The following is a 15,758-nucleotide window of genomic DNA, read 5'->3' on the forward strand; positions in this document are numbered from 1 at the left end:
TTTCTATTCATAATCTATTTGTAAATGCTTCTTGTACAAACTGAATTATTGCATAATGCTAGGCAAGTGCTCTTTTAGGGCTTGGGTCTTATCAAACAGCTAAAAAACCCTGTTTTGCAGTTCCGTATCCCAATTAACAATAAATAAATAAAATATAGTTTAGATATATACACAGACAAGTACATACATTGAATCACTTCATGCTTAGGGCCTCTGCATACAGGCTACTTTTGTTCTAAATCTGAAACATGAACACATTCAGAAGACATGTAATTTACTGTTTTACTATAAAACAACAAAAATAAGACCTATATAAAAATTTACACAGATACTACTGCAGTTCTCTCTGTTCAACTAATAAAAGCAGTTAAAATAGATAACAGGGAATTAACCATAAATCAAATAAGATAACATATTTTTATAACTGCTCACGTTTCTAAAATGCATAATGATGCAAACACAGGTCTTGCTGAACTAAACTGAAGTATATTTTCTGACACTAATGCTGATAATTAGATATACGGGGTCAGAGTGTTCATATAAACATTTTCATGAAGGTACTGCTTGCTCTTGAAGAATGCACAGTACTGCTAAACAGCTTGTTATAATGTACTTCTCAAGAAAGAAGTGGGTGTATCATCTGAAGAAGCCTCACTTTTCCAGCACAGATCTCAGGTCTTATTACAAATAAGCACTGTGTGTTCCACAAGAATATTGTGTTCTTATATTTTCAAAACAAACGAGGTAAACATCTGCTTCTACTTAACACAGCTCCATTTTCCAGTGAAAGAACAGTATATGCATCAAATCTGAAAAAAAACATACGTTTCAGGAGAGGTAGGTATTGCTTAATATGATATGCAAACAGAAGTGTCCACCCCACACACAGACAAAAAAAAATCTGTAAAAACATGCTCCTGTTCCTCCTCCTTCCTGTAAATCAAATAAAAGTAAGAAATTGACTTACCAGGTCCCAGTCTATACTTCGGAAAAATGTATGAGATTTGATATCAGAAAACCCTGTCTGTGGCAGGCAGCCAAGCCTCTCCTTAGGATCCTGTGAAAGACATTCAGCTGATATTAGAGATCACTGTACCAAATGAAAAACAGAATAAATGAGTTTTACATAATTTTGAACAGCACCAGTTGACGAATACCTACAAGGGACTTATCCCAAACAGCTGTTTAGTTTCTCATTAATTTTAAAGGAGAACGGATATCAAATTTTACTTAGTAGCCTAGCTGCTACCCCTTCCTAGACTCCCCCCCCCAGAAGCAAGCTAAATCCTCAAATCATTATTTTCACTTTACATGAAACAGAGGTTTGCAGAAGGCTGATAAATATAAACTACAGCTATATTAAAATCACTGTAAATATTAATCAAAAAAGAAAGAAGCAATGCTAAAACAAGCTGTTCTATAACATAAAATAAAAATCCAGAACCATTTAAAAAGTCAGACTGGAAATACATGACTCATTATACAGTGACAAAACATCTGAATGAATGTTTTTTGGGGAAAATACAGAAGCAAGAAAAAACATAGGATTACTGAAATTATATAATTCAGTGCAGTTGAGGAAATAAAGGATTCTACCTGGCCCCTGAATGCTCCAATATGCAGTAAATTGTGCTATCACTCTCATTAGAACATTCACTAAAGTATTAAAGAAATGGCATCATTTATTTTTTTTTTAGAACTAGAACTGTATAAAGGCATTAATCCATGGCAGGTGGTTTTCAATTATGGTGAAATTTATGCACTCCAGTCTAGATTATCTGGACATGAGGCCAAAAATCTCATCACAAAACATCTCCAGGCATTCCTAAATCCCATCATAATTCTTACACTGCCATAAATCGCAAGATATACCTGAAGAAGCATTCTGATACAGCTACAGCAAAGAATTCTACCACAGACTCTGCCCTGTGATAATCTTTTAACAACTACTACATCAACATTTTTTTCTGCTTTTGCTAAAAACGGTGATACTCTTCAATGCATCCACTGTGGAAAGCCTTTTAGGACAGATAGAAAAGCAAAAAGGCAATGGAAAATAATAAGAAGTTATGTACCTACCATAACGTTTCATGTTAGTTGTCTTCTTTTCGCCTTCTTTCTTGCTGGTTGGGCTTGGAGCCGATCCTCGGCTCCAACTCGGCCATCTTCAAAAGCTCGAGAGCTGCTTACTGGCTCGAGGCACCCCCCCTATGTCCCATGATGCCTGGCACTAGATACCCAGATCTCGTTTGGTAACCTAACGATAGACATAATAATAACAATTATAATAATATAGTAAATTTAGCAGGATACAGGAACCTACTGGAGAGACTGACAGAAGTAATAGCCAGAGATGACTCAGCTAGTGATCAACAAACCTAAGGAACTCTTCTCAGTCTACCAGGATAGGGGCATGGAGGGTGGGACGCTAGAAAGAAGGCGTGAAGAAGATAACTAACATGGAACGTTATGGTAGGTACATAACTTCTTAATGTTAAGTTATCTATCTCACCTTCATTCTTGCTGGTTGGGACAGCGTCCCTAGCACCTCAATCCTGGGTGGCTCATCGGAACAGACTCTTCAGAACAGTGGAACCAAAATCAGCTCTGCTTCTGGAAGCCACATCCAGTTTATAATGTGAAACGAAGGTATGTGGATTAGCCCATGTAGCTGCCACACAAACAGTTTCCATTGGCAATCTGGCCTGAAAAGCCACAGAAGTAGCTAGAGCTCTGGTGGAGTGACCTTTGGGTTTAGCAGGAAGCTCTTTATTTCTTAACTGATATATAAAGGTAATAGTAGAAGTCAAATACCTAGATAAGGTGACTTTTGACACCAGTATGCCTTATTTTCCCTCAGCATAAGACAGGAACAACTGGTCTGATTTTCTGATTTGTTTGGTTCTATGCAAGTAAAAGCGTAGCTGTCTATGGACGTCCAGCTGATGTAACTTGTATTCTGCCTTGTTGGAATAATTTGGAAAGAACACAGGTAGTTCAATGGACTGATGCAAATTATAATCAGAAGTAACCTATGGAAGAAAGGAAGGATTAGTCCGAAGAGAAACTCTATCATTGTGAAAAACTAGGTAAGGAGGACGAACACAAAGAGCCTGAAGTTCAGAAACTCTTCTGGTCGACGTAACTGCGACCAGAAGAAGGGGTTTCCAAGAAAGAAACTTCAAGGAACAGGAAGCTGCCGGTTCAAAGGGGGGCAGTGTCAGGGAAGCTAGAATCAAATTCAGATCCCACGGAGGTGGGGGATCTCTTACTGTGGGCCTGAGTAGAGTGGTCCCTTTAAGGAAGGCTTTACAAAGCTTATGGGACATGATGCTGGAATCAGATAGGCCCATATGAAAGTTTGAAATTGCAGCTAGCTGAACTCTAATCGTGGCAGAAGAGGATCCTGTTCGAAAAAAGTTCTGCTAGAAATTCTAAAATATGGTGCACAGGGGCTGAAAAGGGATCTATCTTCCTGTTCTCTGCCCATAAGGAAAAACGTTTCACTTGCTAGCATAAGTTTTCCTAGTGGTCGACTTTTGCGAGGATAAGATGATTTCACGCACCGAATGAGAGATGTTGGGAAGCCTGGCTAAGGTCGGAAGTGGAGAAACCAAGCAGTGAGCTGGAGCGATTGAAGAGATTGGTGCAGTCCGCCCGATTGATGGATCAGGAGTTCTGGAATTGGGTCCAGGGTCCAGGGCTGCTCCAGAAGGTGATGAAAGGGAATCAAATTTGTCGAGGCCAGTAAGGGGCAATGAGGATCATCTTGCATCCCAATGTGGTAGCTTTCTGAATTAGTTTGGGAATCAGGGGAAATGGAGGGAATGCATAAAGAAGTCCCTGGGGCCAATCATGAACTAGAGCGTCTCTGGGGAGGTGTCCGGGGAGAGGAAGGAGAGAGAAGAAATTGTCGCACTTGCTGTTGAAGGGGGCGGCAAAAAGGTTGCAGCAAGGCTGACCCCATTTGCGGAAGATTTTGTCCGCCACAGTCTGATTGAGAGACCACTCGTGAGGCATAAGAATTGCTCTGCTCAGCCTGTCTGCTATAACGTTGGACTTCCCAGGGATGTGCGCTGCTATCAGAAACCGTTGGGAAGAGATCGCCCACTGCCAAAGTCTGAGTGCTTCTCAACATAAGGGGTACGACTTGGTTCCGCCCTGCCTGTTGATGTACTATACCACTGACATATTGTCTGTCTGAATTGCAATGGTCCCGGTGGGAAGAGAGTTCTGAAGAGCTTGCAACGCTAAAAGCACTGCTCTCATCTCCAAGACATTGATATGCAGATGGTACTCGTGAGGCTGCCAGGTGCCTTGGACTGTTCTGCCCTGAAAATACCCCCCCCCCACCCGATCAGAGAGGCGTCCGTGGTCATTGTAGCTACTGGAGGAGGAAGAACGAATGGTCTACCCTGGTGTAATGATGGGGAAACCATCCACCAAACAAGTTGGTTTTTGCATGACTGTGTGATCATTATCATGTGAGACACTGGGAGTTGCTGGAAGGGCCATTGTGTGAACAACATCCACTGAAGAATCCTCATGTGAAAACGTGCAAGGGGATCTAGTATTATAGCCGCTGCCATGAGACCCAATGTTTTTAGGACAAATCTGGCCTGAATCTTTTTGCAACCTAATAAGACCTGCACATGTCGTCGAATGGCTAACACTCTGCTGGGAGAGTCGCTGACATGTCCTTTGTGTTTAAATTTGCGCCTATAAAGTTGAAAGATTGACAAGGTGACAATGCAGACTTTTCGAAATTTATTGTGATGCCTAGAGTAGAGCACGGTTGGATGGTGTAGTCTCTGGCTAGCAGCAGGTGATGCCTGGTGGTTGCAGTAAGGAGCCAGTCATCTAAATATGGAAATACCTGGAATCCTTGCCGTCTCAAGTGAGCGGTGACTACCGCCAAACATTTGGTGAACACCCTGGGGGCTGTGGTGAGACCAAAGGGCAGTGCTCTGAACTGATAATGACTGGCTCCCAGCCAGAAGTGGAGGAATCTTCTGGAGCGTCTGTGCATTCTGATATGGTAGTATGCGTCCTGAAGATCTATGGAGCACATCCAATTGTCCAGACCCAGAAAGGGTAAAATGGACTGTAGCGTGAACATCCGGAACTTCGTTCTTTGAACAGACCTGTTTAGTCTGCTGAGATCCAGAATGGTTCTCCAGTCCCCTGTCTTTTTTGGTACCAAAAAGAACCTTGAGTAAGTTCCGGATCCTTGTTGGTCTGCTGGGACTGACTGGATGGCTCTTTTTCTTAGCAGTTTTGAAATTTCTTGAACTGCTTGATCCCTTAGATTGGGTGGAACATCTGGAAGGGATTTGTTGGAAAAGAGTGGAGTGCGAAAGAAGGGAATTTTGTAGCCTTCGGATATGATAAAAAGTACCCATTTGTCTTGTGTTATACTTTGCCAGGCTTTTGGGTACAGCGATAATCTTTCCCCGACTGCCTCCAAAGGTGGACAGTCAGGCAGCACTTCAGGGATGCTGGAAGGGCTTGTCAGAGAAGGATTCTCTTTGGCATTGATTTTGCGGACACCCCCTGCCCCTAGGGCGACGTCTATTGTTGTTCCCTCCTCTGCCCCTGGAGGGGAACTCTCCACGTGTTTCAGGCACGACTCCCTGGGATTTCTGGAACCACATCTTCTCACTCTTCTGACCCTTGGGATACAGTCTTGAAGGAGTGGAAAAACGGACTCCAATGGCAGAGAGTGTCTTGCCTTCCTGCTCACACCTGGTAAGGGTATCCTTCACCTGTGGTCCAAACAGAGCAGAACCATCAAAGGGGGTGTTAGTGAAAGACGTCTTGAAGGGTTCCGCAAAGTTGTATAACCGCATCCAAGCATGTCTCCTCAAAGCCACACCTGTGCCTGCGGCCCTACTCGCTCCATCAGCTGCATAAGAGATGAGCCGCATGGAGGTGTTTACTACAGAATTTAGAGTCGCCAGCTGGGAGGCAATCTTAGCCTGTGCCCCCGCAGCTGATGGATCTTAAAGGGTATCTCCTAGCTCTTTAAGGAGATCCCTTTGAAGACGGGTAAAATGGCACAAACAGTTCAGAGAACTCATGGAAAAGGTCGCTGAGGAAAACATCCGCTTCCCATATCTGTCCATCGTCCTAGATTCCTTATTAGGGGGATGGACAGACGAAGAAGTTTCAGCCAATTCCTTTTTAGTGGCCGCTGCTACCACCATGGCATCCACGGGAACACCCTTGGTCAGAAATTGCTTGTCTTGAGGGGCAGTGATGAATTTTGTGGGCCTACGGGGAGTTGGTTCCATTGAGTCTGGAGCTGACCACGCCTTTCAAGCCACCACCGACATCAGTGGATCGAAAGGCGGAGACACCCAGGAGGTGGAGGGTCGGGAACCAAATGAGTCCAGGAATACCTACTCATCCTCGGAAGGGTTAAGGGTAGTCCAGTTCCCCCTCTGCCTAAGGATTTCAAGGATGTCTGAGAAGAAAACATCCTCAGAGGGGGATCTCGGGGACCCTTCTGACTCCTCCAAGTCAGTATCTGAAGTGACAGACTCAGGGGAGTCAACATGCTTCCTCTTGCATTTCCTCTTTCAAGGGGGCTCCCCTGAATGAACGGGGGAGGCCTAGGAAGAGGAAGATACACCCAATGGGGTGCCCTGGAGTGCTTGTTCCCCACGCTTGGAGTCTGGAGGAGGGGCAGAGGCAGGAGCAGGCACCATGGGGGAAGGAGCCGATGAGGCTGACAGTGAGGTTGACACAGATGCCAGCACACTCCTCATGACCTCGAAGGCACCCTTTCCTGATACCAGAGAAAGCTCTGGCTTCGAAGAGACCGGAATCCTTCCCGGCACCGAGAGAGACAGCTCCGAAGCCGATGAAGGAGCCAAACTCACCTGCGCTGAAGCTCCGAGGCGAAGAATGGGGTCGGACAAGGGTCCGATGCCACTCGCCCCCTCGGAGCCAACGAGTGAGCCCCATCGCCCAGATCCCTCCAAGGACGGCACCATGGAAGAGATTGGAGCTGACGACAGAACCGAAAGGGGAAGTATCGGTGCCGACGGACCCATGGTTCCAGCCACGGCATGCTCCAGCTCCGAACTCAAGGGATGAATCGAAGGAGGAACCATTGGAGAAACAGGTAGAGCCGAGCCCTGATGAGGGGGGGGGGGCTAGATAGCATTTTTGCCAGGGCCTGCAACTTTAAAAGCCTGCTCACCACTCTCTCCAAATCATGGTCAGATAACCTAGACGACCGAGAAGAGTGGGACCGATGACTACGCTCAGACTGCAGTAACGATGACCCTGGAGCAGAGTGTATCGACTCCAATGATGGTGACCTGGAGCATTTTTGACTCCCTGACGGTTCCGACGGAAGAGTCAGGGCCGACTGGGAGACAGGTACTTCGGCTCCAATCGGAGCTGAAGTTGATGTAGAGATAGGTGCTTCGGTTCCAGCCACTGAAGTAGAAGCCATACTTGGCGACGGCTCCGAGGTGGGAGCCAACGGCTTCGATGGCCTAGAAGGTTTCACTGACTGAGTCTTGGTCGGTGATCCTTCAGGTTTAAGCAAACCCCTAAGGATAAGCTTATTCCTACGCTCCTGCATGACTCTTGGACTAAAGGCATGACACACTGAACAAGAGTCCTGCAGGTGTAGGGAGCCCAAGCAATAAACACAAGAAGTGTGACCATCTGTCAGAGACATTTTCTGACAGCATGAGTCACACTTCTGAATCCCGACACTTTTGTGTCTTTAGACATTCCTGTGAAGGAAAATCAATTACAAAGAACAAGTATAAAGGAGAGTAGGTAACTGGAAAAAAAATATACACAAACCACACAAGTTACCACACCCTAACAGCACACACACACACACTATATAATATAAGATCTACAACTACCACAATTTCTAATGAACTTTGTCTACCTTAAAAAATAAAACAATGATAAGCCTCTAACTAAAACGGCTTACTTTGAAAAGGTAAACAGGAGTGGGGGAGGGAGAGGAAAACTCTCTAATGAGAAAACAAGTTTTTAAGGGGGGGCGGGCGCTAACAAACTACCATAGAACCTACAGCTAAGCTATGACAATAAGCGTATATTCAAATAAAGTACAAAAAAGTCCTAAATATAGTGAATAAAGAGAAATATACGACATGACCCAGTAAATGCAACCTCGTAGGAGAAGCGGCAAACAAGATCTGGATATCTAATGCCAGGCATCATGGGACATAGGGGGGGCCTCGAGCCAGTAAGCAGCTCTCGAGCTTTTGAAGATGGCCGAGTCAGAGCCGAGGATCGGCTCCGAACCCAACCAGCAAGAATGAAGGCGAGACAGACGACTTAACATTATGTATTTCTCGCCCCCTCCTCTCTATATCTGTTCAAAAAAAAGTTACATCACCATCTAAAGTCAAATTGGCTCTGTCAGTGCTCTAATCCTGACTAATCCTTTCTCCAACATGTATAGATCTTTTCCTATATGCATCCCCTCTTTGTTACTTTCTCCCCTCTCCTCTTAACTAAAGTAATGTGCCTAGTGGGAGAATTAGTATGCTGGAATCTGTGTTAATATTTTGTAAACTCAATATTGTATAGGTTTAGAATATTTTACACTTTACTGTATCTCTTCTGTTGCAGGAGAGAAATTTGTTTTTTTACTTTTTTCTTTCTTTGTATTATCTCAATGTATTAATGTCTGTCACTGTGGAGCTTTTCTCCCCGGGCCTCCACTGAAAATGGACATGTATCCAGTCGGACTATCCCGGTCAACAAATGTAAAATAAATAAAAAATAAATAAATTTACTGTATCAGCACACAAACAGGCACAACATAATGCAAATAAAACAACACTAATAAAAATTCCAGTAAAATAAATTACTTTGTTCATAAAAAGTTATCAGTGTTTTTATACAAATGTATTTCATTACAGAAGTTTCATAGTACAAGCAAAGCATTATATATCCTTGTTTGACATGAGCTGGACAACCATAGAGCTAATATTTAAATGGTCTAACTTATAAAACAGGTTGCAAAAGGATGCATACATTTAAACCAAGCTGTATATTAGCTTTCAACAACAGAATCCAGTCAAATTCTGTCACTCATTGTGGCATATTGCAGTATCTGAATCTTAATGTCTTTAAAATCTGGTTTAAAAAACTAATTAGCCAAACTTGCTTGATTCAGTTATACAGCCATAATCCTGATATAACAGTCCCCTTGTATTTTTACCTAGATGATAAAGCAGGTTTACCATCATAATGTCAAGCGTACATTGATCGACACAGTAAATGTAAATACCGACCTGCGACTGCTGAAAATGCCGAATGTCGATGTTCCGAACCACAAAATCTCGCCCCCTTTTAGACCCATGTTAGCACTTGGTTTTAAGTTTAGAGCAGTCGGAAATGTCAACGTTCGGTGTTTTTGTGACATTTTGACTGATCAACATTTTGGAATTCATTTAAAAGTGTCGCTCATATGGAGTGTTGAGTAATGTGCGCTTGACATTATGATGGTAAACCGAGAAAGCATTACAGCTGGGACAATGGCCTAGGTGCACCACCAATATTGTGTTGTAACTTAAACATTTTCTAAAAACATACCTGGTTTCAGTACTAAGGTAAAAAAAAAAACCCAAAAAAGATCACAGAAGCAGCATGCTAATCCAGGGTATGAAAGTAGGGTGAAACAAAGTATAACACAACGGAAGTGCTAACAATTAATCAAACAGGTATTTCCCTAGTTTCTGTAGTGGCATAAACGTATATATTTTTTAATACATTTATTGAATTATCACATGTAACATAAGCACTTTTACATTTATGTAAAAGAAAACAAACTATACTAACATGTTCACAGTTCTAAACATTACACATCACATACATTCTTCTATATAAGATAAACAATCCCACATTACATAAGTTGGTCAGTTTTGGCCTTTCCTTAAACCTCATTCATCCTCAAAAATATTTTCTTGCATGCACTGCTCCCACAATTTCCATTTTTTTCTAGGCAATTCAGCCTTTTATCCCAGCTAAAAAAAATGTTTCCTTAGTTACAGACATTTGTTCAGAGTATTTTTGACAGAGTACTCTTTAGGGAATTTTTAAAGTCTGCCAACTCACTACACTTCCAAAACAAGTGTTCACATTCAACTCTTTCTTCCCCATCTAACCTCCAACATTTGCCATCTACCTGAAGAAAAATTCTTTGAAATCTGCTTGGAGTGTAAAAATACCTAGGCAAACACTTCCAAGCAAAAATCCTGAATCTTTGAAACATTGTTGCATATTTGAAAGCATATACATGTCCTCCCACTGCTTCTTTGTGAGACGCTTAGCCAAACTCTCTTCCCAATCTTTTCTAACCTCCTCTGATTGATTCCTATAGTTATCATGCAGTATATTTTATATGCCCTACTAATTATCCCTTTTTAAAAAAGCAGCTTCTGCTCTAGATTCAGCTAATGACCCTACCACAACAGGTCTTTCACGTATGATTTCCCAATCCCTTTCTGTTTGCTTATACTCTGATATCAATCCCGACAGGAAAGGCAGCCTCTAGTCTGCAGTGCCAATGTCTTCTCGGCCTCCTCCCATTTTATTACCTTTCTCTCTCTAGTTATTTGCTCCCAATACCTTGTTTCCTTTGGCAGTTCTCCAGTAAATTCCAGCTCCCTCTTACCTATTCTTTGTACCCTTAATTGCAGTCATCCCTATCAGCAAAATCTCCTTTCTTCATTCTCGTGTTGGTTTAGTCCTTAGAATATTTTTTTTTTTACTTTAAGAACATAATATTCTGCATGGCTGTTGTTAGTCTCCTTAAGTTATCTGCATCCAAAATCCCTCTCCTTTCTTATTTCTTGAATTAACCTGCTGTTCATCATCATCCCTTTCAACTTTAAACTATAGCTTTTTTCCTATATTATATATATTGAGCCTTAACTGTGCAGCTCTAAAATATCCCTTCAGATCAGGTAGCCCTGCAGGAAGGATCCACTTATCCCACTTGACCCTTGCTCTCTTCCCCTCCCAGACAAATTCCTTCAACTCTTTATTAATTATTGTCCACAACTTCTCTTCTGGTTGATAAACATATGCCTATCCTGTATATAAAACTACAGGGACTAAAAACATTTTCACTGCTTATATGTGCCTAGTTGAAACATTAAGCAGATCTTTCTTAGCATTGTTTGTCTGCGTGAATGCTTTATTTCAGTTCATGGTTAGTCCTGCACTAATTGCATAGTTTGTTTAAAAAACCCACACACTTAACTGCTACCACTTGAGCACTTAAAAATTTGTATATTTAAGGGCAAACAGTAAGATGTGTACCTGTTAGTGAACTAGGGGCAATGTAACATAAACCTAGGAAGGGATGGTATTGGTGTTGGAGAGCTATGATTTATCTTCCCCTTCTGGAAAACATTGGGCAAGTTTGTGAGCAAAATGCTTTTGATTAAGTTTTAATTACCACTGTAAATGCTGCACTAGTGCCACTGATACAGAAGGAAGTTGTAGTCCAAAAAAACACAAAACTTGGCAGCCAAGAAAGAGGCATATAGATTATAAACTGGACTGTTCATAAGGAACACATTATGTATTGTTACTTTTGTGCAAGAAACCCAGAATTTCCAGACAGAGGATATTTAGTAAGAGTAAGAAAGATATCAGAGGGAAAAAATGCTTGCACAAGAAAAGGTGTTACAAACAAAAATGTGTATTTCTTAATACAACAAATAAGCAAAAAACATTATACAGACAAAAAAATTGGAGTGCTTAGGAAAAACAAGTGATAGATGATGTGAGAAAATATAAAGAACAAAAATGGAGGTTTTTGAAACGTATTAAAAAAAAAAAGAAATATGGACAAGGGAAAGAAAAAAAGACACCTGATATGTTGCTAGATATATATACATGCAAAGGATAAAGCCCAACTAATTAATGCAAAAATTCAGCTACAAAGATATTTTTAAGAGAAATGCAGGCAAAGGCACCCAGCTATGGAAAATTTCACAATATAAAAAAACAGGATCACAAAGGGGGGATGCAGAAAAGATTAATGAGATATAAGTTAAACAAGTAGAACTTGAGGTGACAGACTATCTACGAAGTGAAGGGTTTAGTGTGGAAACTCCAACACAGAGGGTGTTGTAAGTTGATAGAACAATGGGCCCTTAGACAAAGGAACAGCAGGTCTAGCGGTCGTTAGCCTAGTATCACCTACACCTATGAACCAGTGAGTGAGATGCATCCTAAGAGAATATGCCACAGGACATGTTCTGGAGCCTTCTGCAGGAGATCCACATGAAAATCCAGTTGAAGTTGTACAACGTGGAAAAGAGCAGGAAACAGTGGAAACCCTGACGTAGGTAATGTTGTGGCATGATAGGTCATTGGGTCCATATATGGAGGAACCACAGATGAATCAGGATACATCTCAAGTGGATATGTTGCAGGACGATTTTCTGGAAGTTCTGGAACCTTCCTGACAAGATTCACAGGAAATAGACAAAGAAGACATAAATATATACACAAAAACATATTCGGAGGCACTAGGTACCAATCTGAAAAAGAAACAGTGCCCTCCAAAGCAGACAAGCAAGCAACCTGCACCCCCAAACACAAGCCAGAAAACACATAATTCACCTCAGCAGTGTGCCTCACAACAGCCCTTAAGGCAAAACACCATACCTAACATGCTAGTAATAGGAGACTCTATAGTAAGGCACATGGATATTCCACTCACCAGGCTGAACGAGGAGAAGTTACTGTCAGCTGCCTCTCGGGTGCTCGGATCCGCCACATAACACAGGCACTTAGGTCGCTCCAGAACAAGTACAAGTATGACGCTGTCATTGTACATGTTGGTGTGGTGGTGTGAATGATCTAAGACGTACCTCCCTGGACTACATGAAAAGAGACATTGAGGGGCTCTCTGATCATATAGCCCAAGCTGGTATGACCCTGACCTTGAGTAGCATACTACCTTCACCTAGAATGATACCACAATACAAAGACAAAATGATCAATTTCAACAATTGGCTAAGCTTCTGGTGTCATTCTAAAGGGATCCAGTGTCCGTCTGCCTGGGATGACATGATAGATAAGCCTCGCTGTTTTGCCAGAGATGGGTTGCACCTGTCACCCCTAGGTTTTTGAATACTGGCCAAGGCTCTTGCCGTCCCCATAGTGCCTTTTTTAGGCAAGGCTCAAAGGACAAACCAACCACCGTAACCAGCACAGGTAACCAAAAAACTAACGGTAATGCTACTCAACGCCAGAAGTCTCAACCTCAAAATGCACACACTCGAGGCTCTCCTCAGCATGGAGAAAATCGATGTTTGTGCAGTGAAGGAAACCTGGTTCAAGGCTCAAGAGAGCACCCCAGCACTGCCAGGTTACAATTCATATCATACCTTCTGGCCTCGGTTACCGGATCGCAGTACAAAGGGCGGAGGTGTATCCATATTCACCAAGGATACCCATATCTCCAGGTTAGTAGCGCAGCATGATGCCCCAGAGATCATCCATGCGCAACTATCAGCAGGCAAAACCACATTTCAAGTCGTAGCCGGTTATAGATCGCCCACCATGTCCCAAGATGCTCACTCTGCATTCCTTGAGACATTGGAAAATATAAAGGTCCTACCCAACACCATAATCTTGGGTGATTTTAACTGCCCTGGTATAGACTGGGCGAACTACCAATGTTACAACTCCTATGCTCAGCGATTCATAGAATTTATAAATTCAAATGCCCTTGAACAACTAGTGTGTTCCCCCACTAGAGGGGACAACATATTGGATTTAATCATCACAAATATGGGCGCCCATTGTACCACACCCGTTATCACCCCCTCCTTGGTCAGATCCGACCACAAACTGATAACCCTGTACATCCTTACTCCTCCACCTCCCCCAATCAAAGAAACCATAGTCAAAAACCTTTCCAAAGCAAACTTCAAACTACTTGCATCCGAAGTGGAACGCTTCACTATTCCCTTGCAGAAGGGTAATGACATCCAGGATGCGGAATCCTACACCAAGGCACTCGATATGCATCTTCAGGATTGCATGGACCGTGCTATCCCAAATAAAACCAAGACTCCTTCCTCAGGCAAGAAGAAACCAGTCTGGTGGACCCCGGCCATAAGCAAACTTTACAATAAAAGGAGGAGAATTATACAAAAAAAAGGCCAAATCTCATGTAGAAAAATCATCCCTGATCAGCATTAGTAAGAAATTGAGGGCCCTCATCAAGTCAACTAAAGCTAATTTTGAAAAAAAAGTTGCCAAGGATAACCATAAGGCCTTCTATGGCTACGTCAAAAACCTAAATGGCAACGCTCAGATCTGTTCTGAGCTAGTACAAAATGGAACAAAATACACTGACCCTTCTGACATTGCCAACATCTTGGCTGACAGGTTCACTGCAAACCCCCCCCCCCCTTCACCACCTACAGAGCCTATTACCATTCTAGGGGATTGTGTAAGTCCAATTATTACTGATATGTTGGTTAACAAGGCTCTATCTAAAGCTAAAAACACTGCCTCCATGGGACCAGATGGTGTCCCAGGCTGTGTCATACGCGAGCTCCAAAAGGAATAAACCCTGCATCTTAATACCCTGTTCAGTCTCAACCTCTCCACAGGATATGTGCCCACAGAATGGCGCACAGCAATGGTGGTCCCGCTACACAAGGGTAGGGCCACAACTGACCCTGGGAACTACCGACCAATAAGCCTGACCAGTCTGATCTGTAAGTATATGGAGCGAATCATTATGGAACTCATAAATGGAGAGATTGGGAACCTCCAGTCGCTGGATCCCACACATTTCGGCTTCGTCAAGGGCAGATCATGCCTCCTGAACCTGGTGGATTTCTTTGAGACAATTACTCAGGCTATAGATAAGGGAAAGGAGGTACACATGGCTTACCTTGACCTTGCTAAAGCATTTGACACCATTCCCCATTCAGGTATTATTGATAAGGTCACCAGCCTGGGCATAAACCCTTACATCACAAGATGGATCATAAACTGGCTCTCAGACAGATCCCATAAAGTAAGAGTAGTGGGATCTATGTCCGAATCCAGACCAGTAACGAGTGGTGTGCCTCAGGGCTCTGTCCTGGGGCCCCTCCTGTTTGGCATATACTTCTCAGAAGTACAGGCAAGAACGGAAGGGCTGTGGCTGACTAAGTTTGCGGACGACTGCAAACTGGGTGCTATAAGAGAGTCTCTGGCCGACATGGAGATCCTCCAGAAGGGCCTAAATGAGACTGATGCATGGTGTCAAAGCCATGGTCTCAAGCTAAATGCAAAAAAATGTGTAGTAATCTCCTTTGGAAAAAAAGAGTACCCGCAAACTACAACATAGGAGGTAATCCCCTGAAATCTGAAGAAGAAATAAGGGATCTAGGGACCCAAGTAGATAGTCAGCTTTCCTTTGATAACCATGTTGCCAAAGTGGTTAGAAAATCCTTCCATGTGACCCATCTGATCACAAAAGGGTTTGCATCAAGATCTAAGGATGTAATGGTGCCCCTCTACTCTTCCCTCATCACACCCATTATTGAGTACAATGCACCAATTGGAATGTACCTGGCTAGGCATCTCCAGCAGCTGGAGAGACCACAAAGGTACCTAACCAAGAGGATTACTGGCCTCAATCAGCTGCCCTATGCAGCACGATAGGAAAAAGCTAAGACTGTTCTCTGTTGCATACCGCTTTCTCAGAGGCAATCTCTGTCTAACGT

The 15,758-nt window shown here is 42.8% G+C and overlaps 1 protein-coding gene across 2 annotated transcripts in view; it reads right to left on the minus strand.

Moving 5' to 3' along the window:
- PRKCZ (protein kinase C zeta) overlaps positions 1 to 15,758 on the minus strand; it is a 4,411,399-nt gene that overhangs the window by 814,374 nt on the left and 3,581,267 nt on the right. For both annotated transcript variants that reach the window (XM_044063009.1, XM_044063010.1), the window contains one exon: positions 968 to 1,057. In XM_044063009.1, the coding sequence (XP_043918944.1) occupies positions 968 to 1,057 (90 nt within the window). The remainder of the gene's footprint in view (positions 1 to 967; positions 1,058 to 15,758) is intronic.

This window comes from Protopterus annectens, chromosome 2.part1 (genome assembly GCF_019279795.1).
Source record: "Protopterus annectens isolate FY-2018-M chromosome 2.part1, PAN1.0, whole genome shotgun sequence".
In the NCBI taxonomy this organism is placed as follows: Eukaryota; Metazoa; Chordata; order Ceratodontiformes; family Protopteridae; genus Protopterus; species Protopterus annectens.